Source organism: Brassica napus, chromosome A8 (assembly GCF_020379485.1).
Source record: "Brassica napus cultivar Da-Ae chromosome A8, Da-Ae, whole genome shotgun sequence".
NCBI lineage: Eukaryota > Viridiplantae > Streptophyta > Magnoliopsida > Brassicales > Brassicaceae > Brassica > Brassica napus.
The window spans coordinates 19551672-19576891 of NC_063441.1; the positions used below are offsets into that span (position 1 = coordinate 19551672).

At 36.6% G+C, this 25220-nt stretch overlaps 5 protein-coding genes and 1 pseudogene across 5 annotated transcripts; 2 read left to right on the plus strand and 4 right to left on the minus strand.

Annotated features, from left to right (window-relative positions):
- Window positions 1-10: 10 nt before the first annotated feature.
- On the minus strand, window positions 11-5176 carry LOC106425892 (annotated as a pseudogene).
- A 219-nt stretch (window positions 5177-5395) lies between these two features.
- Window positions 5396-7192, minus strand: LOC106425917 (proteasome subunit beta type-3-A-like). Its single transcript, XM_048738062.1, has 7 exons — window positions 7022-7192; window positions 6761-6942; window positions 6579-6686; window positions 6382-6471; window positions 5972-6056; window positions 5641-5735; window positions 5396-5552 (listed from the first exon to the last, which is right to left on the minus strand). Exons 1-7 carry the CDS (start codon window positions 7025-7027, stop codon window positions 5504-5506), a joined length of 615 nt encoding a protein of 204 aa, XP_048594019.1. The 5' UTR covers window positions 7028-7192; the 3' UTR covers window positions 5396-5503.
- A 615-nt stretch (window positions 7193-7807) lies between these two features.
- On the plus strand, window positions 7808-11682 carry LOC106425965 (SWI/SNF complex subunit SWI3C). The gene is made up of 9 exons (XM_013866676.3): window positions 7808-8065; window positions 8183-8686; window positions 8993-9531; window positions 9618-9975; window positions 10067-10140; window positions 10331-10416; window positions 10527-10579; window positions 10668-10852; window positions 10960-11682. The coding sequence occupies exons 1-9, from the start codon at window positions 8050-8052 to the stop codon at window positions 11500-11502; spliced, it is 2358 nt and encodes a 785-aa protein (XP_013722130.2). The 5' UTR covers window positions 7808-8049; the 3' UTR covers window positions 11503-11682.
- On the minus strand, window positions 11678-15180 carry LOC106425967 (replication factor C subunit 4-like). The gene is made up of 12 exons (XM_048738061.1): window positions 14622-15180; window positions 14461-14539; window positions 14257-14336; window positions 13523-13645; window positions 13323-13392; window positions 13169-13242; window positions 12802-12922; window positions 12656-12718; window positions 12503-12562; window positions 12274-12399; window positions 12105-12191; window positions 11678-11892 (listed from the first exon to the last, which is right to left on the minus strand). The coding sequence occupies exons 1-12, from the start codon at window positions 14666-14668 to the stop codon at window positions 11800-11802; spliced, it is 1023 nt and encodes a 340-aa protein (XP_048594018.1). The 5' UTR covers window positions 14669-15180; the 3' UTR covers window positions 11678-11799.
- Window positions 15181-15408: 228 nt separating this feature from the next.
- Window positions 15409-16822, minus strand: LOC106425916 (keratinocyte-associated protein 2). The gene is made up of 5 exons (XM_013866632.3): window positions 16698-16822; window positions 16458-16627; window positions 16204-16255; window positions 15808-15874; window positions 15409-15682 (listed from the first exon to the last, which is right to left on the minus strand). Exons 2-5 carry the CDS (start codon window positions 16611-16613, stop codon window positions 15592-15594), a joined length of 366 nt encoding a protein of 121 aa, XP_013722086.1. The 5' UTR covers window positions 16614-16627; window positions 16698-16822; the 3' UTR covers window positions 15409-15591.
- Window positions 16823-16907: 85 nt separating this feature from the next.
- LOC106425981 (protein translocase subunit SECA2, chloroplastic) lies at window positions 16908-24390 on the plus strand. Its single transcript, XM_048738060.1, has 31 exons — window positions 16908-17223; window positions 17403-17537; window positions 17631-17700; window positions 17825-17889; window positions 17998-18118; window positions 18268-18359; window positions 18442-18507; window positions 18604-18668; window positions 18734-18821; window positions 18933-18998; window positions 19091-19206; window positions 19628-19718; window positions 19839-19922; window positions 20005-20097; window positions 20208-20303; window positions 20413-20498; window positions 20650-20728; window positions 20823-20936; window positions 21111-21206; window positions 21329-21392; window positions 21503-21792; window positions 22145-22200; window positions 22305-22422; window positions 22526-22606; window positions 22912-22991; window positions 23061-23115; window positions 23248-23317; window positions 23423-23612; window positions 23713-23836; window positions 23912-23986; window positions 24073-24390. Exons 1-31 carry the CDS (start codon window positions 17047-17049, stop codon window positions 24235-24237), a joined length of 3168 nt encoding a protein of 1055 aa, XP_048594017.1. The 5' UTR covers window positions 16908-17046; the 3' UTR covers window positions 24238-24390.
- The last annotated feature ends 830 nt before the right edge of the window (window positions 24391-25220 follow it).

A 25220-nucleotide genomic window follows, 5' to 3' on the forward strand; every position in this document is an offset into this window, starting at 1 on the left:
AAACTAAAAGAAATTTATTTATTTGCTTGGTAGGGTTAATGAGTCTCATAATTCGAGCTAGATTCGTAGAATCTTCAACCACCTCCGTATGCTCGAAAAAGGAAAAGAAGGGTGTAAACCTAAATAAGTCTAGGTTGTACTTGGCCTGACATAAGGTTTCCCACCATGCTCCCCAACTGTTATCTTCCATGTTGTACACACGAGCCACACCAGTTGAACTATCTTTTTTTTTTATCTTTCACCACCATATGCTTGCCATCGTATGCAACCACGTTCCAGTGTTCAAACTCACTTTCCGTCATAAGTACATTCTCGATCTGCCTAGCAAGGGCCCACTTGGAGGTATGATCTCCCGTTAGTGTGTAAACTGATATTGTTTCTTTTGTCCCGGATATTAAGGTCATTCGATTGATCTTAACGTCGAGCGTGAAAAGCAGTTTCATCTCTGGTTCCGGATGGAATACGGAGGGAATAAAGCGTGCTTTCTCTGTGTCAATATTGAAAGCTATGATGCTACCGTCGTTTCTCAACCAGTGTAGCGTGCCCTCCAAGTAAACAGGTTTCATTCGCTTCGTGAGCTCACTTTTTGAGCTGGTGGTGGTGATAATCGTTTCGGAAAATCTCCACGAGTTTCCGTCGCTTATCTCAAATGCGTACGTCGTATGAATCTCAAGTATGCAGACGATCTTGAATCCCTTGGTGGCGGCGGCTCGACTATGATCTAACGCAAAACCAACGCACATAGATCTCTCTTCTGCATTATAACTCACCTCGTTGTTGGGACCATTGAATATTGTAGCAAGAAGCATTGAACCAGAGTGATCCAAGAGTCGAAACCTCTTTGTGAGGGGATTCGTGATGTAGAGGCCATTCATGTATAGTAGGAGATGGCCACAGCAGGACCCGAGAATATAACAGTCTACTCGCCCTGGTCCCAGAGAAGCAAGCGTCGTTTTTACGTATGACTTAAATCCGCATTGAGAGCCAAAAGGCTGGTAGAAGACGAAAGGGCCGCCTTTGCTAAAAGTGTAAAAATAGCTGAGCCGGGCACGAGATGAATATCCGATTTCAAAACTCGGATCATCCGATATATGTGATTTGATGGATCTACTTGTGCATTGCATCATCACCAGAGATTTGAGATCTAATCTGAAGAGAATCTGGTCTAGGAGATGCATAGGCAAGGAATTCATTATCAAAAGTGAGAACTGTACGTCTTATTTTGATTTATGTTTTGGGTTTATTTCAAAAGTTTGTTTGTGATGATGTTTAATAAACAACAACTTTATAGATGACAAAAAGTGAGAGGATAGTCTCACCTTTTTATAAATAAGTTTTACTTTGCCAATTCCGGATAAGCAAAACAAAATCATTCAAATTGGAATAGAATTTTGTTAAATAAAATATTTGATGCATGGAATCATTAAATTTTAAAAGATTTTATAGTTTTCTTAAACTGTAAGACAATTTTTAGTTATTTTTTAAAAATAAATTCAAAAATATAATCCTACTATATAAAAGGAACTAAATTTGAGACTCATAGACTATGCCACATCACCCAAAATATTTATATCCAATGAAAGTGCCACATCATCAAGATATACATGTCATCATCTAACCTCATGAAATCTGTATCCATTCCCTTCTCTAACGTTTCCGGTATAACTCCTAAAGACAATCCAAAAACCTTAAAGACAACCGTTCAGCAGCTCCGTAACGACCACTTAGATTCCTGAAAGCCTTATTTAATAATAAACATTCCAATGTCAGATGCCCCTTCGATTTCCCCAGCTCTATTATATATATATTCCTAGGGTTTTCGATCTTGCACTATTCCATAGGCCAGCAAAAAAAATTCCAGATTTTATGGCTTCAAAATCAACCTTCATAGTTCCATCGGCAGTTTCCAGTGAAATTTGGGACGCTCATTGGCGTTGAGCTGCTCTTCCTTGACGATAAGGTACAGCCTCATATTCTCAAACCAATAAATTTGTTCCCCTTAATTGCAATTGATATGAATTAGTGACAATGTTCTTGAAATGATTTTTGGTATGTGTTTAAATTCCTTGAGATGCTTCATATGTTATCATGACTCTATTTTTGGTAATGATATTATCATGACACTTTCTGATGGACCTTTTGTTTTTGCAGGCAAAACCTTGCAAGAGTCTATAAGTGGACAGAACAAGCCTGAGTATCTCAAATGATGACCTGAAGGTATAGTTTAGTAAATTTAGAAATCGAGGATTTAGGTTTCTCTGGAAACACAAGACACAGCTTTCGTTGATTATTACGAGATTGACGATACTCTACAGACAAGAAGCACGAATGTCAAGCAAATGGGTGGTAGTTACTTGCATGATTTTCTTCGACCACAAACCCCAGGTAGTAAGATCTCTTATGACATAACTTTTGATAATCAAAAACACTTTAACAACATATTTTATTCTGAAATAAAGTTGCATTTTATTTTACCTTAAGAACAATGAGCTGGCTCTTACGATAACATGCATTGTAAATTATAAATCGCAGGTTAATTTTGAAGTGTTTAAAGTAGTTTGTCTCATGTTGCTAATGATATGTATCTGTTATAGTTGTTTTGATGTTTTATTATATGCTTACAGTATCCACACTCGTATGAAGATGCCAAAGGAGATGACCACTCAAGTAAGGTTTTGTGGATTCTTTTTAGGTGAGATCAAGAGACAAACAATTTTTTTCAATGGTGTCAAATCAGACTAATGCAATGAAAAACTGGATTTGGGAGTCATTTGTTTATGAAAAATGCAGAATTAACAAAAGTGGTTTACTCATCTTGCTCTAATAATATCAGCAACAACAAACATGTATGCAACTTCTCTCTTTCATCCCTCTCTAAATAATAAACACATTAACAACTAACGTAGTTTCCACCCCAAACATTGTCCACGTCTTGAAAGGCAACTGTTACTCACGTGCCTGAAACCAAACTTCTTATACAGTCTCACCAATTTCTATGCAACCACTCAAGCAAAGACATGTTCAAGTCTACCATTCTCACAATATGATTCATTGACAAAATCATCTTTAAAGTAGTATCTAATTAATGATATTTTAAACAATCTCTCAAAATATGCTACCAAAGAAATCAAAAGAAAAATATCTAAAAGTTTTTTTTTTTGCTAAAAAAAATATCTAAAAAATTAATAGATATATATACTAACTTATCGAAACTAACTTCAAAAGAGTCCAACAAAACAATGTTAACAAGTTTTATTTTACGGTAGATTACATGAGAATCATACTCCCAAACTAAATTAGAATAAATAACAAATAAAAACCATCAATAAGAAATTTAACTTGATATGGAAGCTCTTTGAAAAAGAAACATGAAAAGCTTTAGCTAATAGTTTTTTTTAAACATTCCTAAGGAAAGCACAACTTTAAAATAGTCATATTTATCAAAAAGAAAAAATCAATGTAAAAGTAAATTAGAAAAGGAAAATACTATCTAAAATTAGTTGATATCTATGCTAAATTTTTGAAGAAATAACATGAAATATTTTTAAATGAATCATAGATTATGTCAAACATACGGAAATTGAATATATCAAAATAAAATAATATTTGTCAATATAATTAACCTGATAAAATTGAAAGAGAAAAGAAGATACATGGAGAAAATATTGAAAATAAAAAAAATAAAAACATCAAATTATTAAACAAATAAATAAAATTTTGAAATACAAAATCTATCAATATAACAATGTTTTAAAAAGGGAAATACCAAAAATACCACATTCTTAATACTGGGTTTTTGGAATATGAAATTTAGGATTCGAATAAATATATAAATGAATCATTATTTAGAAAAATAAAAAGTAGTTTCCAAAAGAATTTTAAAATTTCAAAAGATAATTAAAAAACAAATTCAAAAAAATTATTAGAAAGTTCGAATTTGAAAAAGTATAATTCAAAAACATAATTTTTTATTTATTTAAATAATTATTTATTTATTTAAATAATTATTTATTATATATACAAAGCAAGGTCTTTTGATTCTTAATGATGAAGGTATTTTTGAAAATGTCTATTTAATGAAAATAAACATGATTAATGGTACCAATAATGTAGTAAACATGGAAATTTTTTTTTTTTAAATGTCTTTTTATTGAAGGTAAACATGAATAATGTACCAGGTGGTAAATATGAAAATTTCCTTTTAAAAATTTTAATGAAATATTTCATCTATAATCACCTGCATTATTGCTTTAAAAATTTCAAGATTTTTTTTCTCTAAATTAATTCAAAATAATTTTAAATATTCAAAATAGTTTAAAAGTTAAATTGTTTATAATATAGAATCCGCGCGTAGCGCGGACACGGATCTAGTATCCATTAATAATGAATATTTCCTATTTATTTCAGTGATTGTATTTTTTTACTTGCGAGGTTGTGAAAAGGTAGTTTTCCTATTGACTTAAAAAGTATCAACAGGTTCAAGCAAATGTAGCAATCAATTTCAGTAAAGAAGGTAAGACTATCTCACCATAATATAAATGACTTAACTAAAGTAGAGAATATATTCAATTTTGATGGATATTGAAATCCAACATTTTTATTTAATTGCCTAAGATTTCATCATGACTATTTAAATGATCTTTATGTAGATTAAAAATTAATTTATTGGTTATTAACTAGAACAAATTATCAATGTATATAAAATCTGATAATGATATATATATATATATATATATCTACTAATTTCAGTAATTAGACATATATATCTACTAATTAATAGATGATGATGTGAAAAGAGCAACAACAGTAACTAGCGTAGATAAGCCTACAATTAAGCCGTTTCTATAATCAAACACTGGGGACCTAAAATATAACTTCAATAAAAAAGGCCAATTTAGTAAGTCGAAGAAAAAAAAATAACACTGTATTGCTTTCATATTGAGGCGAGTGACCATGCAGCTAATTCCCTTTCTTCCCATGTACGGTCATTATGGAAGCAACAAGGTGCTATTGTAAACAATCTTCTCTCAAACCTATGACCCTCAATTAGTAAAATCTTACCCAAATCACCTAGTATAACAAGAGAGACCACCTAAGAAATAAGTTTGAGTCTTCATTGTCATTGTGTTATTATTTGAAGTCATTGGTTCTCATCTTGTATTTCATGGAGGCTCGAGGCAACACTTTGTTTTTATAATTGCACACTGACTCCAATTTATACACCTTGATGAATGCAGTAATCTTACCGATGTTTGAGGGTGTGTAGGATGTAGCAAGTGACATCCCACGGTGATGGACTAACCGAACTGTTCCAGCTAAAGGTATTTTATAACTCTCAGAATCAATTTGAAGTTGTTGATAGTTTTGGAAATTAAACTTCATCCAGAACTCCAAATTTCAGAGAAGGAATATGATTAAACGATGGTTAAAATCTAATTAAAATCAGATTACAGCAACAACAAAAAACAACAACTTGGATAGAAGCAGATAATGATGAATCAGATTAATCCATCCTTCCCTTTAGGATCCTCTCTTTAATCTCCGTTGGTGTTCTGCAACATATCACCGTGAATGTATGTTTAAGAACTAATTCAGGATAGCAAAACGTGGGAAAAAACAAAGAAGAGATTGGAAACTTACACAACGTAGACATGCCCTCCCCAACCACTCAGACAATCTCGGTCAACTGATGACAGAAGTGCTTGTGAAATCGTCTCAAACAGTTCCTCCGCTTCCTGAAAATTTCCAATTCGTTAAGCCAGAGTCTTGATACATTACCAAAAAGACCAAATGAAGGTATCCAACAGAAAAAAAGTTTTTCACACAAATTCAAGATTCTACGTTTTATGTATATCAAGTCTGAAACTTAAACCTACCAAACTAAACCGTCGTAAATTTAAGAATTTGCATCGAACGGATTCAGTAATAATGAAAAAAAAAAAACAGATGATAGAGTTGCTAGTAGACAAACCATGTCTGGCTTGTACATCGCTTCACAGGCTCCATACAGTGATTCTGAAGCAGTTCCAGATACAACGAAATCTTTAGCCAACTCCCTGCATTTTTTTACAAAATAGAACCATAAGTATTAATTACAACATGTAGGCCATTATATCAAGTAACAAACAAAATGCAAGAGTAAGGGAGAAGAACTCAAAAACAGCAAACACAAGTGCCACCTAAACTAATTATGAACATTACCGACTCATATGAGAATGCATTAGACACAGTGCCAACAAATGTATAAAACAAACCATAAGGAAAATAAATGACATCCACGAACAATCTATTTGTTGTATAATACAAGTAACAATAGACTAACCAAGCTAAATTGACAATGAAACAGAGATGCAAGAAAGGAAAAGGAGATGATGATCATACTTGGCACCAATAGAGTCCATGGTGCAGATGAAGGGCTTCTCATCTTCTCCCAATCCAGCAATCACTGGTTGGCATAAGTAAGGACCAAATCTGAAATTAAAAAAAAATAAAAACCTTATCTTTCAAAGTCATCATACAAAGACAAACTAAAGAAATAAATGAACTTGACAAAGTAAGAAGACAAGACACGCACAGACCTCTTCTCGTAAAGAATGGCGGAGACAAGACTAGCGAAAGTTTCAGGCTTCATGTCTCTCTCTTCCCGAAGCTGGTACAGCTTATGACGGAACACAAGGCGCTGGTACCTTCACTCCCAAAAGACAAAATCTTTAGAACTCACAAAAGATAAGAAGAAGCAAAACTGGAAGATAAGGTTTACAGTGTTTGGACATCGGTGGCGAGACCAGAGAGGGCGATGAAGACACGATCGTGGATCTTTGAGATTCTCTGGAAATCGGTGGCGATTGTCTGAAGCTGCACACCGAGCCTCCGATCACTGGCGATGGCGAAGCAGTTCTTCCCCACCATTGCCACGACGGCGCTGCCATTGTACTCGAAGATCTGCAAGTAACCCAATCAATCACTGATGCCGAAGAGTAAGGCTTTTTTTTTTTGAAATTCGAATGAGTGATCAACTTACCGACATCGGAAGATTAGTTGTTGCAGAGCAAAGTTTGGAACTTTTTTAGTCGGAGAAGAGAAATCTGAGACGGAGTAGAGAGAGAGAGTTATAACTAAAGTCGACGGTGGCTTGGAAGAAACTCCAGCCGAGTTTTCTCTTCCGCCAGTAATAGGTTGGGCCTGTTACAAGCCCATGGGCTTGAATTGTAATAGAGTTGTTTTGATGGAGGAGTGCCCGGTTCAACCGATTTTAACTTAATTGTAATCATACCAACAAATATAAAAACCGAGCTATAGAATTAACTCGGTTTCTCTTTATCTATTCATTTTGATGATAAGTTGTAATCAAGGTCGTAATGTTATATAGTATGTCAGATTACATAATGTTGCTTTATTAAACTGAAAGGAACTGAATTTTAAAGCTACCGTATCAGTCTAAACCATTTGAAATTGTAACTTGGTTTTTGTGCACTTCTTGTCAACCGGAAACATTGGTTGTGATAGTTACATTGAGGGGAAGAAGAATCATTGGTATTTAGAGCCATTGCTAATATTCTTAGAATAGCTCAAAATAAATTAAAAAAGTATTCAAAGAAGCATAGTGTGAGGATTGCAGTTTACCCAACGCACCGTATGAATCATAGAGATTTTTCACCACATTATATATCTTCTTTATGGATGTATGAACCGGTCAACCAAAAAGTTGTAACTCTTCTTTCTGACCCTTATCAGTCTAAACCAGTTGAAATTTAATTTGGTTTACTGTAACCGAAAACGCAAACCGAATGTATTTGTTTTCCATCTTGCAAAACCTCTGTTTCGTTAAGAAGGTTAGGTCTCCCTGGTGAATGAACGAATAAATTACAGAGACTAGCGAAAGCCAATGGCAGAAAGAAGATTTGCTGTTGCTGCTCGGAAGCTGGAAACTAGAGAGAGACTCGGAGCATAGAAGAAGAGAGGAAAAGGAAAGCCATTCGACTACTTTAAGCTCTCTTCGCTTCTTAAGGCTCAATTCAATTCTCACGAATCAGAGACCAGATAAAAAAAATGCCAGCTACTGAAGGTAAAATTGCATAAAGGAACTCTCTTTCCATCTCAAAATCCGATTTTGGATTGGGATTTGAATTACCCATGTAGATCGTATCAATGGGTAATGACTCGATTCTCCGCTCTTTCGCAGATAGAAGAGGGAAATGGAAACGGCGGAGGCGAGGCGGGAGGAGACCTAAGCAAGAGGAGGAAGACATCGAGGAAGAAGACGATGAGGAGATGGAGGAAGCTGATAATAATGCCGACGAGCTTCACCAAAACGGCGCCGCAGCACCCGATCCAGGACCCGGTACTAGCGAGGTAGTTGAAGATTGCGGGGAGCGCATCTCTGGTTTCCCTTCTGTGGTCAGGCGCGTGGTGACACGCCCTCACGCGTCTGTGACGGCTGTTGTGGCGGCTGAGAGGGGGTGTTTGAGAGGGGAGGTTAAAGGGCAGGGCTTGTTGCTTCCTTCTCTGGAGAATATTTCGTTTGGGCAGTTGCAGGCGTTGTCTTGTGTACCGGCTGATTCTTTGTGCTTTGATCCTGAGAGGAGTGATGGAGCGGCTTATGTTATCTCTCCACCCTCTATTATGGAAGGAGAAGGTGTTGTTAAACGGTTTGGGGATAAAGTTCATGTCTTGCCTATGCATTCAGGTTCGTTTCGTTCTTAGTGTTCTTCAACTCATGAATTTGCATATAAATTGATTACATGTATAGGCTTATTGACCTAGATGAAGTTCTTATCTTTGTTTTATCTAGTTGCTGCTTCCTGGTTTATGTTACTCTGGTTTGGAGCAGTCCTATGTTGGCTTATGTTATGTTGCACTTTGAATGGATTACGCAAAGTGATGTCCTTCTAAGTTTCACTTAGGCTATGTTCTTGTAGTCATGTAGCTCAGATGTATCCTGTTTTCCTTCTTAATCTTTTATTTTCTGATCATTTTGTTTCTGTTTGAGCAGATTGGTTTGCACCAAACACAGTGGATCGCCTTGAAAGGCAAGTGGTGCCACAGTACTTCTGTGGAAAATCGCCAAACCATACACCAGAAAGTTATATGCGATTCAGGAACGCCATTGTTTTGAAATATGTGGATAACCCTGAGAAGACACTGACGATTTCTGATTGCCAAGGATTGGTAGATGGTGCTGACACTGAAGATCTTGCACGAGTTTTCCGTTTTCTTGATCACTGGGGGATAATTAATTACTGTGCCACTTCCCAGTGTCACCCTGGGCCTTCTAAGGGTGCGTCAGATGTTAGGGAGGATGCAAATGGTGAGGTCCATGTACCGTCTGCTGCTTTGACATCTATTGATAGTTTGATCAGATTTGATAAGCCCATCTGTAGACACAAGGCAGATGAAGTCAGTTCATCCTTGCCGTCTTCGGATGTTGACCTCCCTGACTTAGACATCAGGATTCGTGAACATCTATGTGATAACCACTGTAACCATTGTTCTCGTCCGCTTCCAACTGTGTACTTCCAATCGCAAAAGAAGGTTTTTATCCTGCTTCCTCTACTTACTGTTCTTTGTATTTCATTATCTGATGTAATAGATTCACAAACCTTGTCTCTACTTTTCAGGAGGATGTACTCTTATGCTCTGATTGTTTTCACGATGCAAAATTTGTGGTTGGACATTCTTGTATTGACTTTGTAAGAGTGGATACAAGCAAAGATTACAGGGATCAAGATGGAGAGAATTGGAGTGATCAAGAAACTCTCTTGCTTCTTGAAGCTGTGGAGCTCTACAATGAAAACTGGGTTCAGATTGCGGACCATGTCGGTTCCAAATCAAAAGCTCAGTGTATTCTTCATTTTCTTCGGTTACCTGTGGAGGATGGTCTTTTGGATAATGTTGAGCTTCCAGGTGTTACTGATCCGGCAAACCCTACAAATGGATATGATCACAGAGAAGGAGCTTCAAATGGGGCTTTACCTGGTGATTCTGTTTACTTCATCTCAAAATGTAAATTATTGGCCGTGGTTATGTTCTGTGACATGCCATTCTCATGGTCGACTTGCTTTTGCAGGATCTTCTGAGCAAGATTCTGACACTGAGATCAATCTTCCTTTTGTCAAATCTCCAAATCCGGTTATGGCATTGGTTTGTGATTTTTTTCCGCTGCAGAATTCATATAAGCTTCTCATTATCCTTATGATCTTACTAGTTAAAGATGTCTGGTCCCTGAATCAATTGATCTAAATATGTGCATAAATTAGGGTGGAAAAAAAAAGTTGGTCCTCTGTTAACTGTGAGTCTGTGGTATGATGATTCTGATACTGAAAAATTTTAGGTTGCATTTTTGGCGTCAGCTGTTGGACCCAGAGTTGCTGCGTCCTGTGCTCATGAGTGCCTCACGGTTCTATCTGCGGATGATAGGTTAGTGTATCTCGTTTTCACTATCCACCTTAAGTTTTCTTTTGGTAGCTTTCATTCAATTTCCCTTTTTATACACCTTATGGCTATGCTGAAACTTCTAATCTATCAAGGTTGAAATCCGATGGCTTGCAAGGAAAAGAACCCAGCTTGCAGCAGCAAGATGGTATGGCATGTTGCTCGATTGTTGTCTTTAAAGTAATTTTCGGCTCCTTCGTTTTTAACCTAATACCAATCTCCTTTGATGGTAAAAGATAACTCGGGAGCACAGAAAACATCCTGCCAAAACGGAGCAGAAGCACCGACTCCACTGCCACAGGACAAGGTTATGGCTGCATTTAAAGCCGGACTATCAGCTGCATCAACAAAAGCAAAATTGTTTGCTGATCATGAGGAACGTGAAATCCAAAGACTTTCTGCAAATATTGTAAATCACCAGGTATGTAGCAGAACATAGTTGCCGTTGATAATTTGTATGGTTGATTTGTTTTGTTTTGTCGATAGTGTTTTGCTGATATGAGTAAAAAACTTTTAAATCATCCACAGTTGAAGAGGATGGAGCTGAAGCTAAAGCAGTTTGCAGAAATAGAAACGTTGTTGATGAAAGAATGCGAACAAGTAGAGAAAACTCGTCAGAGATTTGCTGCAGAACGAGCACGTATGCTCTCAGCAAGATTTGGATCAGCTGGAGGAATCGCCCCACAGGCTAATAGTAATAATCTCCAAGGGATGTCACTATCCACAGGTGGTGGTAACAACATCAATACTCTCCTGCAGCAACAACAGCAAGTTTCAGCTGGCTCTTCTCAACCAAGCATGATCCCTGGATTCAGCAACAACCCACAAGTTCATGCGCAGATGCAGTTCATGGCGCGCCAACAACAACAACAAGCGTTCTCCTTTGGCCCGAGATTGCCTCTCAATGCGATACAGACGAATGCAGGATCAACGGCTTCACCAAATGTCATGTTTGGACTTAATAACCCTGCAGGTGGAGCAGCAGCTTCCATCAACCAGACTTCGTTTAGCAACCCGATGGTTAGGTCTTCCACGGGTTCTGGATCCGGGTCCGGCTTAGGCTTAAACTAAGACGCCATCTCTTTAGCTTATGTAGCCTATCAGTTTCCTAAATTATTTTGAGCCAAGTTATTGCTTTGAGTCCGTAGTGAGTGTTGTTATATGTTAGGTATCATAATTTTCGGTAATTATCATTGTGAATCTAAAACAGTTACAAAAACATCGGTTTCTTGTCAGATTTTTTTTCTCTAATTGGTCTTGGCATATCATCGAACATTATAAAAATCATGTCTTTTTGTTGCATTCATTCATAAGGTAGAGGTCAGATCCCTTAAAAACTCAACATAAGCAAAGCAGAAAATTATTGCTTTAAAAGTCTTGAGCCATTTCTGAGAGTGCACGAATTGTATTGCTTGCCACGTCCAGAAGCTGCAGGTACTCATCCGCACCATCTACAAGTCGCTGGATGCATCGAAAAGTGAACATGATGATGAGACACGCTTAACGTTGACTGAAGCATATCTAAAAGATCCGTATGATATAATGAAAGATGTGAACTTGACACAAAACTTGTGACGTATTTGAGCAGGGATGATGGTAACTATTTTCATATCAGTCTTTAACTAACTCCATAGAAGGAAGGAAAAGAGAGTCCTGCAGAGCAGAAGTCTCACCTTATCTGTTTCAGCTAGACATTTGCAGATCTTAGCCTTTTGATCGTCTGTTATGTCATCACCAGCCTCAACAACTATATCAAATAACTGAATGGAGACTTGTATTAGTCGTGGTTATAACCACAATTAAGAGACTTAAACGTGCAATAAAAGAAGAAAGATAGAAAACCTGATTGGTGATTTGAGATGCAGGATATCCTTCTGCAACTATGTTGTCCACTTCCTTGTTTGCAATATCGAAATCACCACTTTTGCATGCTGTAAAAAATCTCTCAACTACCTCCAGAGGAACTACCTGAAAGGTTCAGAAGACATCCAAAATTAACCCTCTGACTTGAGTTTTGTATTTAATGAAACTACTATACACTTGCGCAAAAGTGGATTATCTTTAGCCTTACCCCAGACACATCGAGTAAATCTCTAGAAGTTATTGTTGATCCAAACAACCGAGCACCACTCTGTAATATTCAAGAAGAAAAACTGGATCAAATTCAACAACCACAGTCAATTTCGTCCAGTAACTATATTTCACAGACAGTTTTCGTCTTAACCTGAAGATACGTGATGGCCCTACGGAGATCACCTTGTGATATGGAGCTCAGAGTTGAAAGAGCCTACACGGAAAGTAGCTAGTATAAGTAGTTTCCAGAAAGACTAAATAAATAAAAAGGAAAACCTTGAAAGCATATGTGCACACCTCTCCACCAAGGTTGAGACCTTCTTCATTACAAATATGCAATATACGGTTACTCATGACTTCTTCAGAAAGTGGTTTGAACCTGAACTTTGCACATCTTGAAGCAAGAGGTTCTATGATCCTTGAGAAAAGAAAATGAAGGGTTATCAAAATCGGTGGCTCCGTAGTTCAGCCCTCAAAACAAAATGTTCTTGATTATGAATAAGTAAAATGGTCAACTAGCAGCTTCATCATAAGACTTGTGAGTCTATAGTATAAACGGAAGCAACCATTTAACATACCCAAAGAGAAAAAAGTGGAGAACAAGGTGCAAAGAACGAAAGACAATCTAACCCAACAATTAGGTAGCATAATAAAAGATTATTACCTGCTGATATAGTTACAGATGAAAAAGAATCTGGTGACTTTGGAGTAAGTTTCCATTGTGCGCCTCAAGGCGTTCTGCACAATTCAGTTACATAGTTCATGGTAGACGCATTTTTGGAAGTACAAAATGTGGTAATTAAAAATGTTCAGCGTACCTGAGCATCTTCCGTCATAGAATCAGCCTCATCGAGAATAATGATCTTAAACGATGGGCAAGGATAACCGCTGAAATATAATATCTTAGTCTTAGATGAAATGAAAACTACATACAGAAGCATAAACGATAACATGGGAAAAAAATGAAACTTGACAATAGCCAAAAAAAAAAAAAAAGAAGGTTATTGCATAATAATACCCTTGACGGTTGTTGGAGCCAACAGCAACAGCAGCAAAATCCTTAATCTTTGTGCGAACAACATTAATCCCTCTGTCATCACTAGCATTCAGCTCCAACACCCTAGACTTGTACAACTCAGGTCTGCAATAAAAGAAATCGTTAGTTAGTTCACGTCTCACAAGTAAAAACTCTAGCTTGCAAATCACAGCACAATGAAAAGGAAAAAACAATGACACTTTGATGATATATGCGTACATTATAAGAACCTCAAAAGAAGCTTAAACTTAACTCAGTTGAGACACATGGAACAAATAAACAAGTTAGCTTCAATTTGCTTCAAAGAGGGGCAAAAATTTTTTTTTTTTTTTTTTGAATTATACAGAGGTATCCTGACCCCACAAAAGTGATCCAGACTAGTCATGTGTTACCACGTGTCGGTCCTCTGTCTCTGGCGATGCCGAAATGTTAATTACCCAGTGGCCGAGATTCGAACCCAAGTGGCGGTACTCACAGCTATAAGCCATTTACCACTAGAGCTAGAAGCCCCGGTTGAGGACCAAAAACTTTCAAATTCAGAATCTAAACACTTACAAGGCCACACCACAAATTCACTCTCTGACTGTGTGGTTGCATTATGATATAGCAAGTTTCCACACTAGGTAGCTAGACAGTAGAGTAGGTCACTCGTACAAGTTAAATGAACAATCAAATATACTTCAAATGAGAGTTTGAGCTTTAGAGAAGTCTAATACCCAAAGAGCTGGTGGGCGATGGCAAGTGCAGTAGTGGTCTTTCCCGTGCCTGGGGGTCCATAAAAGAGCATGTGCGGACACTGCAAACCACAAAACCAAAAATAAAAACCCAAACTTTAGAGATCCCAATTCGATATCTAGGGTTTCCACAACTGTAAAATGAAATCAAAATGTAATCATTCTCGAGTTTTTCTGTGAAATTACGTTAGCAGTCTCGAGAGTGTTGGTGAGGACACGAACCACCTCCTCCTGATGCGCCACGTCCTTCACCTGCCTCGGTCGGCTTTAAACCCAACAAAATCGAAAACACAACAAAAATGAATTGTGAGTTAAAAAAATCTGATACGAGTAAGGCAAAATCGTACTATTTCTCAACCCATGGCTGTGTGCTGTTCTCTAGAACTGGCGCCATTCCTCTCTCTCTCTCTCCTTTGCAATAATAAAGCTTTACCGGCGTTGCCAGTGAGAGACTTCTCTGTAGTCTCTTGTATGGCGTTTTCCCGCTCCCGCCTTAAACCCTCGAATCGAATTAGAAGGTTTGACTGTTAATTAAACCAAGTTCATGTAGCAGATTTTTTTGGTTTTCAATTCTGATTAGTTTATGAGTTCAGTTTAATTTTGACGATTATTAGTTTACTTCGATAATTAATTAGTTAATTATTTTTATAACGCCAAACTGAACTAGCCGAATTTCAAACTAAAATAACTAAAATTGAAAAGCCAAAAAAATTTAACCAAAACTTCCACTAATTTTAATAGAATTTTCATTTTCTGAACCAACCAAATACCAAAACAATATTTTTCTCGGTTCATTTAGGCACAACCAAACTACGCACAACCAAACTACCCGACACATAACATTCTCGTTAGACCATCTCCAATGATTACTATTCAAAATAGAATAACTCTATAATAGAGTTCAATTCTACTCCAATGGTACTCAATTTTAAAGTAAAAAAAATAGAGTGATGAACAAAAAATAAATAAGTTACTCTATATTTTGAGTAAACCTATTTTTTACTCTATTATAAAGTGGAAAATAAAATACTATTGGAGCATTTTTACTCCAAACTCTATTTTAGAGTGAAAAATAGAGTGGAGTTGGAAATGCTCTTATGAAGTCTTATGCCTATATATCACACTATCACAGTATTAATCAAACATGATATGCATATCGGCAACTGCAAAATCGATCAAGTCAAGCATAAGTTGAGGAAAATACTAAATTTCATAGTTCATGCCTCATGGAGTGGCTGGCAGTATCTATGAGTCTTTTAGTGCTAAACAAAAGAAACTAGGAGAACATCATGGTACTTAGTAATCCCGTTCTCTGATTCAGTGCCTTTTAGATTTTGACTCAGCTCTGGAGAGCATGTATCCTGAGATCTTGTTCATCTCGTATAACAGCCCAGCGGAGAACAAGAAACTGCCAACCCAAACATTGAACAACACATCTTTTTTTTTTAGCCACAGAAAGTTATCAAATAATGTTTATCATCGATTGAAGATTGATATATATATATTGAGCAGAACTAGACAGTCAAGGCTTACCAGGTTGTAATACAAACTCGATGCACCGTGCTAGCAGCAACAAGAGCTATGATTTCCGCAATAATCACTTCCATCAAACAAACAAACAAAACAAAAATAAATCTTTAATAAACTGCAGAGCTTATTAAACTCCGATTCTTGCAAAAGTGTGTGATGACAATGGATTGACAAAACAAAACATAAATCAATTAGGACATCTAATGATCTAATCTTATAACATAACTCCGCGTTCAAGATCAGATTCACCCGTTGAAAACTAAACCTTTGGGGGCAGGGATGATCTAAACTTTTTCAAAATCTAAAGTCAACTTCTGAACTAGCAACTGATTCAGGGCAGAGTGATAAAGCAAAGATAGTCACATTCTCATTGAGAATGTATGTCAGAGAGAAACATACCTGCACCCCAGCTACTCTTCCCACCAGAAGACTCCTGGAGATTTCCTATGAACTGCAAATTAAATGAAATCGCATTGAACCAAATCGTCAGACGCCACCAAATGTAGATGATATTGATAAAACCAAAAAAAACACACACATAACCACTTGATTAAGGACCAAAGATCTCAAATTTAGAAGAATTAAAAGTGTCACAATATTAAGGACTACGCAGAGAATTATTCTAAGTTACAGATGCAGCTAAGTCAACGTACAGTGAGAGAGAAGAGAAAGAGGAGGGAGCTAGTGAAGCCTCCAAGGATCGTGAACAGCTCCGAAGAAGCTAACTTTCCTCGGTACATTTCTTGGAGCGAGAGGACCACTGTGAACAGAAGAACAGAGACAAGCATGGATGTTCCAACTCCCGCCATTGATTCTCCTCTACCTCTCATCCCCAAAAAAAAAATGAAAGATCAAATCGAGAGACGAGATAGCAAATGGTTTAAATCGATTACCTTGAAAAACCCTAGCAGATCGAGAAAGTCCCTTCTTCTCGTCGTCACTTCCCAGCTCCACGGAAAAAGAAGAAAAGATAAAAAAATGGGGATTTAAGAGTTAAGATGATAATTTCTAAAGTTGAGTGACGTATTGCGAGAAACTAGAATTATCAGGGACTAAAATTACAAACTTTAAGCAAAAGGTTATTTAAATAGGGGGGCTAACCAGCAATTTAGCGCCACCCAACCGGTGAAACACATAATATTCCGACAGTGTGTTTTTCAAACTATGTTCTGATTTTCATGAGACATAGAGAGAGCTTCTTTCGTCCATGGATGCTTGAAACAAAGCAATAGGCGAGTGAATATGGGCACTGTTTTGAATCTAGTGAACCCTCCTAATACAACTCCATGCTTACTGTCCCCAAGTAATAAGATTCCATGGACAAAACCCTTTTTATCTGGCGTTTTTATCGCTCGACCTATCACGCCGGTTCAGAGGTGTCACGTTGTTCGTAGAAGCCGTGTCTCTGCTTCCCTATTGGTAATTTATATGCGTTAAAATCTGACAGTACCACTTGCACACCATCTGTTCGATCATTTGTCTCTTTTTGTTTCTCTTTGTGGTTTTCTGTTGTCTCTTTCTTCTTAATGAGGTTTCTGCTGATTTCTAGTTTTTTTTTTTTTTTTAATAATTCGTGGGGATTGGTTTACGTATTTTAGGGGAATTTGGGTCGTCTGAAGAGGAATTTACAAGATGTTACGAGCATGAACTATTGGGTTGTGCGAGACTACTATCGTCTTGTGGATTCTGTTAATTCCATCGAACGACAGATTCAAAGCCTTTCGGATGAGCAGGTGTTCAACTTAGTGTTCACTGCTTGAAATTTTTGTTTTTCAATTGATATGATTCATTAATGTATTATGGTTTTTGTTTGTTGGCCTCCGTAGCTGAAAGCCAAAACTTTAGAATTTCGGGAAAGGTTAGCACGTGGGGAGTCCCTAGCTGATTTGCAAGCTGGTTCGTTCAAAGCCTTGGATTTTACTCTCTCTTTTTTTTTTAATTAAGAATGATACTTGGTTTTGACAGATCTTTGTCCTTGCTTTTTCACTTTTTGTTGTTGTATGTTTTCCTCTGTTCATAGAGGCGTTTGCTGTTGTTCGTGAAGCTGCCAAGAGAACAATTGGGATGCGTCATTTTGATGTGCAGGTCTGTCTATATCTATACTCAAACTCTAGTCCATATTGGTGGTGCGTTTTATCATCTAAAAGAGAGATTCTTAGGTGTATACTTATGGTTTTTTTTTGGTTGCATCAGATAATTGGTGGAGGAGTGCTTCATGATGGGTCCATTGCGGAGATGAAGACAGGTGAAGGGAAAACACTAGTCTCTACCTTAGCTGCTTATCTTAATGCATTAACTGGCGAGGGCGTTCACGGTACCTTGTTTTCTTTCTCTGCCATTCTGTGACTTGATAATTGCTGATATTTTAAGAAATCCCCTTGTTTCCTCAATATTCACGGACTACTAATTTAAATATCGCTTAACATATAGCTAAACCTGTTGGTATTGATTTTCTGGTGGCAGTGGTTACTGTGAATGATTACCTGGCCCAGCGTGATGCAGAATGGATGGGTCGTGTTCACCGTTTCTTAGGCCTTTCAGTTGGTCTCATTCAGGTAGCTTTCACAGATTCTCTTTGCACTCTACCTTCTGTGTTTCAAAGCAGAAAACTTATGGTGATTCGTATTGTACAATTAGAGAGGAATGAAAGCTGAAGAGAGAAAATTCAACTATGGCTGCGATATAACATATACCAATAACTCGGCAAGTATTTCGTTCATATCGATTATTCTACTTGGGATATACTTTATCACTTTTTAGTCTCGCTTCTCCTTCTACTAACGCTTGTTCATATCTCAGGAGCTTGGATTTGATTATCTGCGAGACAACCTTACTTCAAACAGTGAACAACTTGTAATGAGATGGTATATCCTATAACTCTTTTCACTCCCCTGTGTTGTGTTCTATTCTAACAGTTTATGTACTACAGGCCAAAACCATTTCACTTTGCAATAGTTGACGAAGTGGACTCAGTTCTCATTGATGAAGGCAGAAATCCTTTGCTAATTAGTGGTGAGGTAATACAGATCATTTTGATAAGCTTAAAAGTTTTGTTCTTGGGAGATTTAGACATTTGGGACACAATTGTAGTGATTGATGGGGTCCTTTCTGTTGTGCTTGTATCACAGGCTAATGAAAATGCCGCACGATATCCAGTTGCTGCCAAAGTGGCTGAACTTCTCGTAAAAGATATTGTGAGTTTTACCTTCTTCTCTTTTCTTTATCTTACTGTGACCTTCTTTCAGGAACTGATTTTCTAAAATGGTATTTGAAATCTTGGTAAAAGCATTACAAAGTTGAATTGAAAGAGAACTCAGTGGAACTCACGGAAGAAGGTATATCACTTGCTGAAATGGCTCTTGAGACGGGTGACTTATGGGACGAAAATGATCCATGGGCCAGGTATCTACTTGTTACTACCACTAATATTATTTATGTTCCAAATGGTAACGTAAGACTTTGGCGGTTGGCAGTTAGTAGTAAGATATGGGAATTTTTTTATTTGGTGGTCATGGTTACAAAATTTTGAATATTGGCACATGTTAGTCAGTTACTGGTTTTGAAATGCTACACAGGCTGTTGCTAGTAGAAGACTTATGGTTTAACATAAGTATATTGGCATACGTATACAATAATGAGGAAAGAGATTCTTTTATTAAGAACATTTTAGTTAGAAACTGCTACCTGATCATACTTCCTATTTGCAATCATGTCTTGTATATTTTTCTGCTTTGAATTAGTTTTTTTCTCAGATTTAGTTCAAAGTTTTCCTGTGCAGTTATTTCTTAAGCTGTTTATTTAAATTTTTTCCTTATTAATGCAGGTTTGTTATGAATGCTTTAAAAGCTAAAGAATTTTACAAGCGTGATGTCCAATATATTGTGCGAAATGGGAAAGCACTTATAATTAATGAGGTATAAGTAGTTCTAGCTTCAGTTATACTCATTGTTTCATTTTCTAAAATGACGTGAGATGGCTAAACTATAGTGTTTAAGACATTTTGAGTGTTAAGTAAGGATTGCAAATATTTTCAGTTGACTGGAAGAGTTGAAGAGAAAAGGAGATGGTCGGAAGGAGTCCACCAGGCTGTGGAGGCTAAAGAAGGTCTCGAAATTCAGGTCTGTCACACAGCCTCACAAGTCCTGGTTAAGGCTATGCCTCAAAAACTTCATGCTCATGAAACTAAACTTTTTGATGTAGGCTGATTCAATTGTTGTGGCCCAAATAACCTATCAGTCGCTCTTTAAACTATATCCTAAGCTCTCTGGGATGACTGGGACAGCAAAAACAGAGGTATGTACATGGAGGTTTACTTCAATCCACTTCGTTAATCTGTTTCAAAGATATCATTTTCTTGACTAGACGAGGCAGTTTGAGACACTTGTTTCTTCAACTTCTTGCAGGAAAAAGAATTTTTGAAAATGTTCCAGATACCTGTTATTGAAGTTCCTACAAATTTGTCAAATATTCGAATTGATCTACCTATACAAGCTTTTGCAGTAAGCATCATAAAAACTCACATTTGCGTTTGCATAGTTCATCTCTTTTCCAAAATGTAAACTGATTTTTGCTTCTCGTTCATCCCTTTGTTATGATGTATTATATTAGACTGCTCGAGGTAAATGGGAATATGTTCGTCGAGAAGTTGAAGATATGTTTGGACAAGGTCGACCTGTTTTAGTAGGAACAACAAGGTATCACTGTGCGATTAAACCACTTCAGCAACTTTGAGTAAAAATATACCGCATGTACTGGTGTCGGTTAAGAGTATATATAGGAACACTTATTTCCTTTTGAAAATACATTTATGCTTTTCACTTTTAACAATTTAGCTTCATTTTGCAGTGTAGAGAATTCTGAATATTTATCAGCATTGCTGAAAGAATGGGGTATTCCTCACAATGTCCTGAATGCACGACCCAAGGTGGATCTGACACTTATCCGTCTGCATAGTAAAACTATCATAGCATTCAAATGATATAAGCTAGTTCTAATACTCCGTGTTTTACTTCATTCAGTATGCTGCCAGGGAAGCCGATTTTATAGCCCAAGCAGGAAGAAAATATGCCATCACCATTTCTACAAATATGGCTGGCAGAGGCACTGACATTATTCTAGGAGGAAATCCAAAGGTATTTTGGATAGTATCCTTAACGTTCCACTTTTTTCAGATGTTTGTCTGATCCCAGTTGATTGGGTCTCTTCTTGATGGCTTTACTTATGAGGACATCTAGTTTTGTCTTGTTTTCGTTTTTATTTTAACAGTAAATTTCACCTGTTATGTCTTTGTGAATGTAATCTTGCAGATGCTTGCAAGAGAAATCATAGAGGATAGCATCCTCTCATATCTAACAAGTGAAGTTTTGGCAGATGATATTGACGATAATGAACTATCACAGAAGGTATTAGTTGCGAAAACGAAATGAGCTCTTTACATTGATATTCTTAAAGATGAAGACCAGATAATTTGTAGATACTTCTATCCCATTGTTGAATAATTGAACTTTCCTGTAAATGATGTCAGGTGTTGTCAAAAATAAAAGTGGGACCATCGTCATTAGCTTTGCTAGCCAGAGCTTCTCTTATGGGTTTGCCTCTGAACTTTCAGCGCTCATTTTTTAAACTTGTGCAAATACTCTATGGATCATGTTTGATGTTTAGCTTACTCTTGAAATCTTCTTTTAACTCATTGGCACAGCAAAATATGTTGGCAAAAGTGAAAGTAAAAGCTGGAGCAGGAAAAAGGCAAAGTCCGTGGTCACAGAATCTTTGGAGAAAAGCCAGACCATGGATCCTATGGAACTTCAGAATCTTGTCAACGAGCAGTCAGAAATGTACCCTTTAGGCCCTGCTATCGCTCTGGCTTATCTATCCGTCTTAAAGGACTGTGAGGCCCATTGTCTGTATGAAGGGTCTGAAGTGAAGAGGCTTGGAGGTCTTCATGTGATCGGGACATCTTTGCATGAGTCTCGGAGGATTGATAATCAGGTAAGGAACTGGTTTTGCATCTCTGCCTGAATGCTACCTTTTTGAAATGTGCTAATCTATTAGTATTTTAGGAACCCAAGAAGACTTTTTCCCCAAACCTATTATTTTGACTTGCAAATATTTTAAAAGTATGTTTCTATGGCTACTATCTAGAATCATGAACAGTGAACTACAGAATCATTCATTCTCCTTTTCCTGAGGAGATATGCCAATTTGTTCTTCCGGATTATTTATACCAAATAATTAATTTATCAATGTGGAAATGGTAGAGACCTTGAAATCAACACCACATGCAAGTTGATCTGTTTGTGGCTAAACTTCCAAGTTTCTGCGTCCATATTATTTCTTACAGCTTCGTGGCAGAGCTGGAAGGCAAGGAGATCCTGGATCCACGCGTTTTATGGTTAGGTAATCACATCTATTATTCTCATGAACTTTGAACCAATCCGAAAATGTCTGAGAATAATATCAGTCTTCTTACTGTAACATGATTATATTATTGTTGGTTGTAGCTTGCAAGATGAGATGTTTCAGAAGTTCAATTTTGATACTGAGTGGGCTGTGAGACTTATATCAAAGATTACAAACGATGAAGATTTACCAATTGAAGGTGACACAATAGTAAAACAGGTAAGTAGTTCCTTCATCTATTTTCTTTGTGATTCCATCATTGTGATTTCCTTGCAAATTTAGTCTAATTTTGCTAATCTGTCTTTTCTCATTGGCATTGTAGCTTCTAGCTCTCCAGATAAATGCAGAGAAATACTTCTTTGGTATAAGAAAAAGCCTGGTCGAGTTTGACGAAGTGCTAGAGGTACCAGCTTTGCTAACAACTGTTACTGTATCTGCATCTCGAGTTCTTGGCCATTTATAGATATATATCTTTTACCATGATTATAAGTCTAAAATACTACAGCTGTTTTCTCTTTAGCACACTATTATTCGTCTTTTCCGTTACGTACTAGTATACTACTTTAATAGATATCTCCCAGAAGATGCTATCGCGTGACCAACGTCACTTTATAATATTTGTAGCTCATATTACATGTACGGCAACTTTTGAGGATACACCGTTAACTAAATCAACCATTTTCCTTTGTTCTTCTTCTTCTTCTTCAGGTTCAAAGGAAGCATGTCTATGACCTAAGGCAACTGCTTTTGACGGGTGATAACGAAAGTTGCTCCCAGCATATTTACCAGTAAGTGCTACACTTGATATGAACATTTTAACTCTTAGCATGTGTTTCATGTGCACTGTTATTTCTCAGGTACATGCAAGCTGTTGTAGATGAAATTGTCGTTGGAAATTCTGATCCACATAAGGTAAATAAAACTCTTGTCTAGTAAAATCTTTTCAGATTAGCGTCATCACTTTGCTCGTTTCTCTAAAAGAAATCATGCATAGTCGGTTTTAGCTGTTATGTTCGTTTCCTAATATCTAATTTCTTATGGTAGCATCCAAGAAACTGGAACTTGGCCAAGTTATTGAAGGAGTTTATGGCTATTTCAGGGAACCTACTGGATGGTAAGCTTGTTTCTTTGTTTTTCATTTTTAGAAATAGCAATGTCTTGCTTCCTGAGAACAAACGATCACTCGTCTCGCATGAAAACTAACAACAAGCACTATCAGATTCATTTTCGGGGATCACAGAAAGAACCATGTTACAGTCCCTCGAAAACCTGCATGAGACAAGTTCGATAGATATGGATAACTTCCACCTTCCGAACCTTCCAAAACCTCCAAACGCTTTCAGGGGAATACGCAGAAAAAATGCTTCACTAAGACGGTGGCTCGATATTTGCTCCGATGATTTGACAGGGTAAGTGCCAAACAGCTAAAGCTAGTAGAGTCTTAATATTTGTTGACATGCGTCTCAATGAGAAAGAAAGACTCTGAGTTTTGCTTATATATTTATGTAGGAGTGGGAGGTACAGAACATCAATCAATCTTCTCCGGAAGTTCCTCGGTGATTATCTGATTGCTTCCTACTTGAGTGCTGTTCAAGAATCTGGCTTTGATGATGGTTACGTAAAAGAAATAGAGGTACATGTTTGTTCTTGCATCTCTAAGTGTAAGTTTCACTGCAACGCCTGATCGATTTTGCTTTGCTGAAAACAGAGAGCGGTTCTCTTAAAGACGTTGGATTGCTTCTGGAGAGATCATCTTGTGAACATGAATAAACTAAGCTCAGCGGTATCAACTGTGATCCTCATCTGTTTTATTTTTCTTTTTGCTTTCTGCCTGTCTGATACGTATGTGTTAAACCTTGATGTGAACAGGTGAATGTCAGAAGTTTTGCGCATAGAAACCCTCTTGAAGAATATAAAATCGATGGATGTCGTTTTTTCATCTCAATGCTGAGTGCAACCAGAAGGCTAACTATAGAATCAATCTTGCAGTACTGGTCATCCCCAATGGAATCCCAAGAACTATTTGTATCATAAGCTTCGATCCTATCAAGCTAAGTGGGACCACACACCACATTCTCTACTAACTATATATATATATATATATTTGAATGCTAGAAAATCAGTCATTGTAATGTTCAAGTTTGATTACATTGTTATGCTTTTGAATTAAAAGTATGTTGATAACCAGTGAGAAAAGAAATTCATAGGTGAAATCGAAGAAGAAAAATAGACTGAAGAAAATTAAGAAATTCAAAAAGCAAGAAGAATATATTGATAAGAAAAAGAATAAATTTGTGGATTGAGTAAGAATGAAAAACAAAACCAAAAAGATGAAGAAAGAAGAAAACTAAAATGAATAAATAAAAGAGCTCTAAAATAGATTAAACTGAGAACTGCAATATCTATAATTAATTAGACTAGAGTTTTTAACCGCGCTACGCGCGGATAAGTTATTATATGTATTTCTCAATTCTAAAAAAATAATGTATAATATTATATTACATTATTTAAAGAATATAAAATAAGACTACATAACATAAATATTTTTTTTAATTTTCTTTGTGAAAATTATTATGTTGTTTGATTGTTGTACTTGATTCGCATATTTGCATAGATATATGTGATAGATGAATAACTATATTTTTATTATCAGTAAATAATATATATTTATTATATAATATAAGAAAAATAAAATTATTTACTTTTTAAACAACTTTGTCTCATGTTGGGGACTCGGTTATAGACATATCATATTCGAAGAATACATTTTACAGTTATCAATCTTCTTAAAAGTCAAGAAACAAATCTGAATATCAAAACAATATCTCATACGATCTCTTTGTAGAATAACTACTCTAAAATAATTGAATTTAGGTATCAAAAAAGACTGGAAATGGATGTGCATATGTGTTATCTAAGTCAGCTTTACAAAGTACTATTCATAGTTCATATATCATTTATGTCCATCCTATTTTTTTTTGTCCATCCTATTTTTTTTGTCCATCCTTTCTTAAACA

Coding starts and splice junctions, on each gene's coding strand:
- LOC106425917 (XM_048738062.1), bottom strand. Junction 6,687..6,760: donor GCCACCGATGTCCAAACACT/GTAAACCTTATC, acceptor TTGGGAGTGAAG/GTACCAGCGCCTTGTGTTCC. Junction 5,736..5,971: donor CGATGTACAAGCCAGACATG/GTTTGTCTACTA, acceptor GGAAATTTTCAG/GAAGCGGAGGAACTGTTTGA.
- LOC106425965 (XM_013866676.3), top strand. Junction 10,580..10,667: donor CAGCTTGCAGCAGCAAGATG/GTATGGCATGTT, acceptor TGATGGTAAAAG/ATAACTCGGGAGCACAGAAA. Junction 10,853..10,959: donor CAAATATTGTAAATCACCAG/GTATGTAGCAGA, acceptor AATCATCCACAG/TTGAAGAGGATGGAGCTGAA.
- LOC106425967 (XM_048738061.1), bottom strand. CDS start 14,668: ATGGCGCCAGTTCTAGAGAACAGCACACAGCCATGGGTTGAGAAATA. Junction 14,540..14,621: donor CAGCCATGGGTTGAGAAATA/GTACGATTTTGC, acceptor TTGGGTTTAAAG/CCGACCGAGGCAGGTGAAGG. Junction 12,192..12,273: donor CATCTCAAATCACCAATCAG/GTTTTCTATCTT, acceptor GTCTCCATTCAG/TTATTTGATATAGTTGTTGA.
- LOC106425916 (XM_013866632.3), bottom strand. CDS start 16,613: ATGGCGGGAGTTGGAACATCCATGCTTGTCTCTGTTCTTCTGTTCACA. Junction 15,875..16,203: donor GAAGAGTAGCTGGGGTGCAG/GTATGTTTCTCT, acceptor GTTTGATGGAAG/TGATTATTGCGGAAATCATA. Junction 15,683..15,807: donor CGAGTTTGTATTACAACCTG/GTAAGCCTTGAC, acceptor TTGGGTTGGCAG/TTTCTTGTTCTCCGCTGGGC.
- LOC106425981 (XM_048738060.1), top strand. CDS start 17,047: ATGGGCACTGTTTTGAATCTAGTGAACCCTCCTAATACAACTCCATGC. Junction 19,207..19,627: donor GAAAATGATCCATGGGCCAG/GTATCTACTTGT, acceptor TTATTAATGCAG/GTTTGTTATGAATGCTTTAA. Junction 20,304..20,412: donor TACCTATACAAGCTTTTGCA/GTAAGCATCATA, acceptor GTATTATATTAG/ACTGCTCGAGGTAAATGGGA.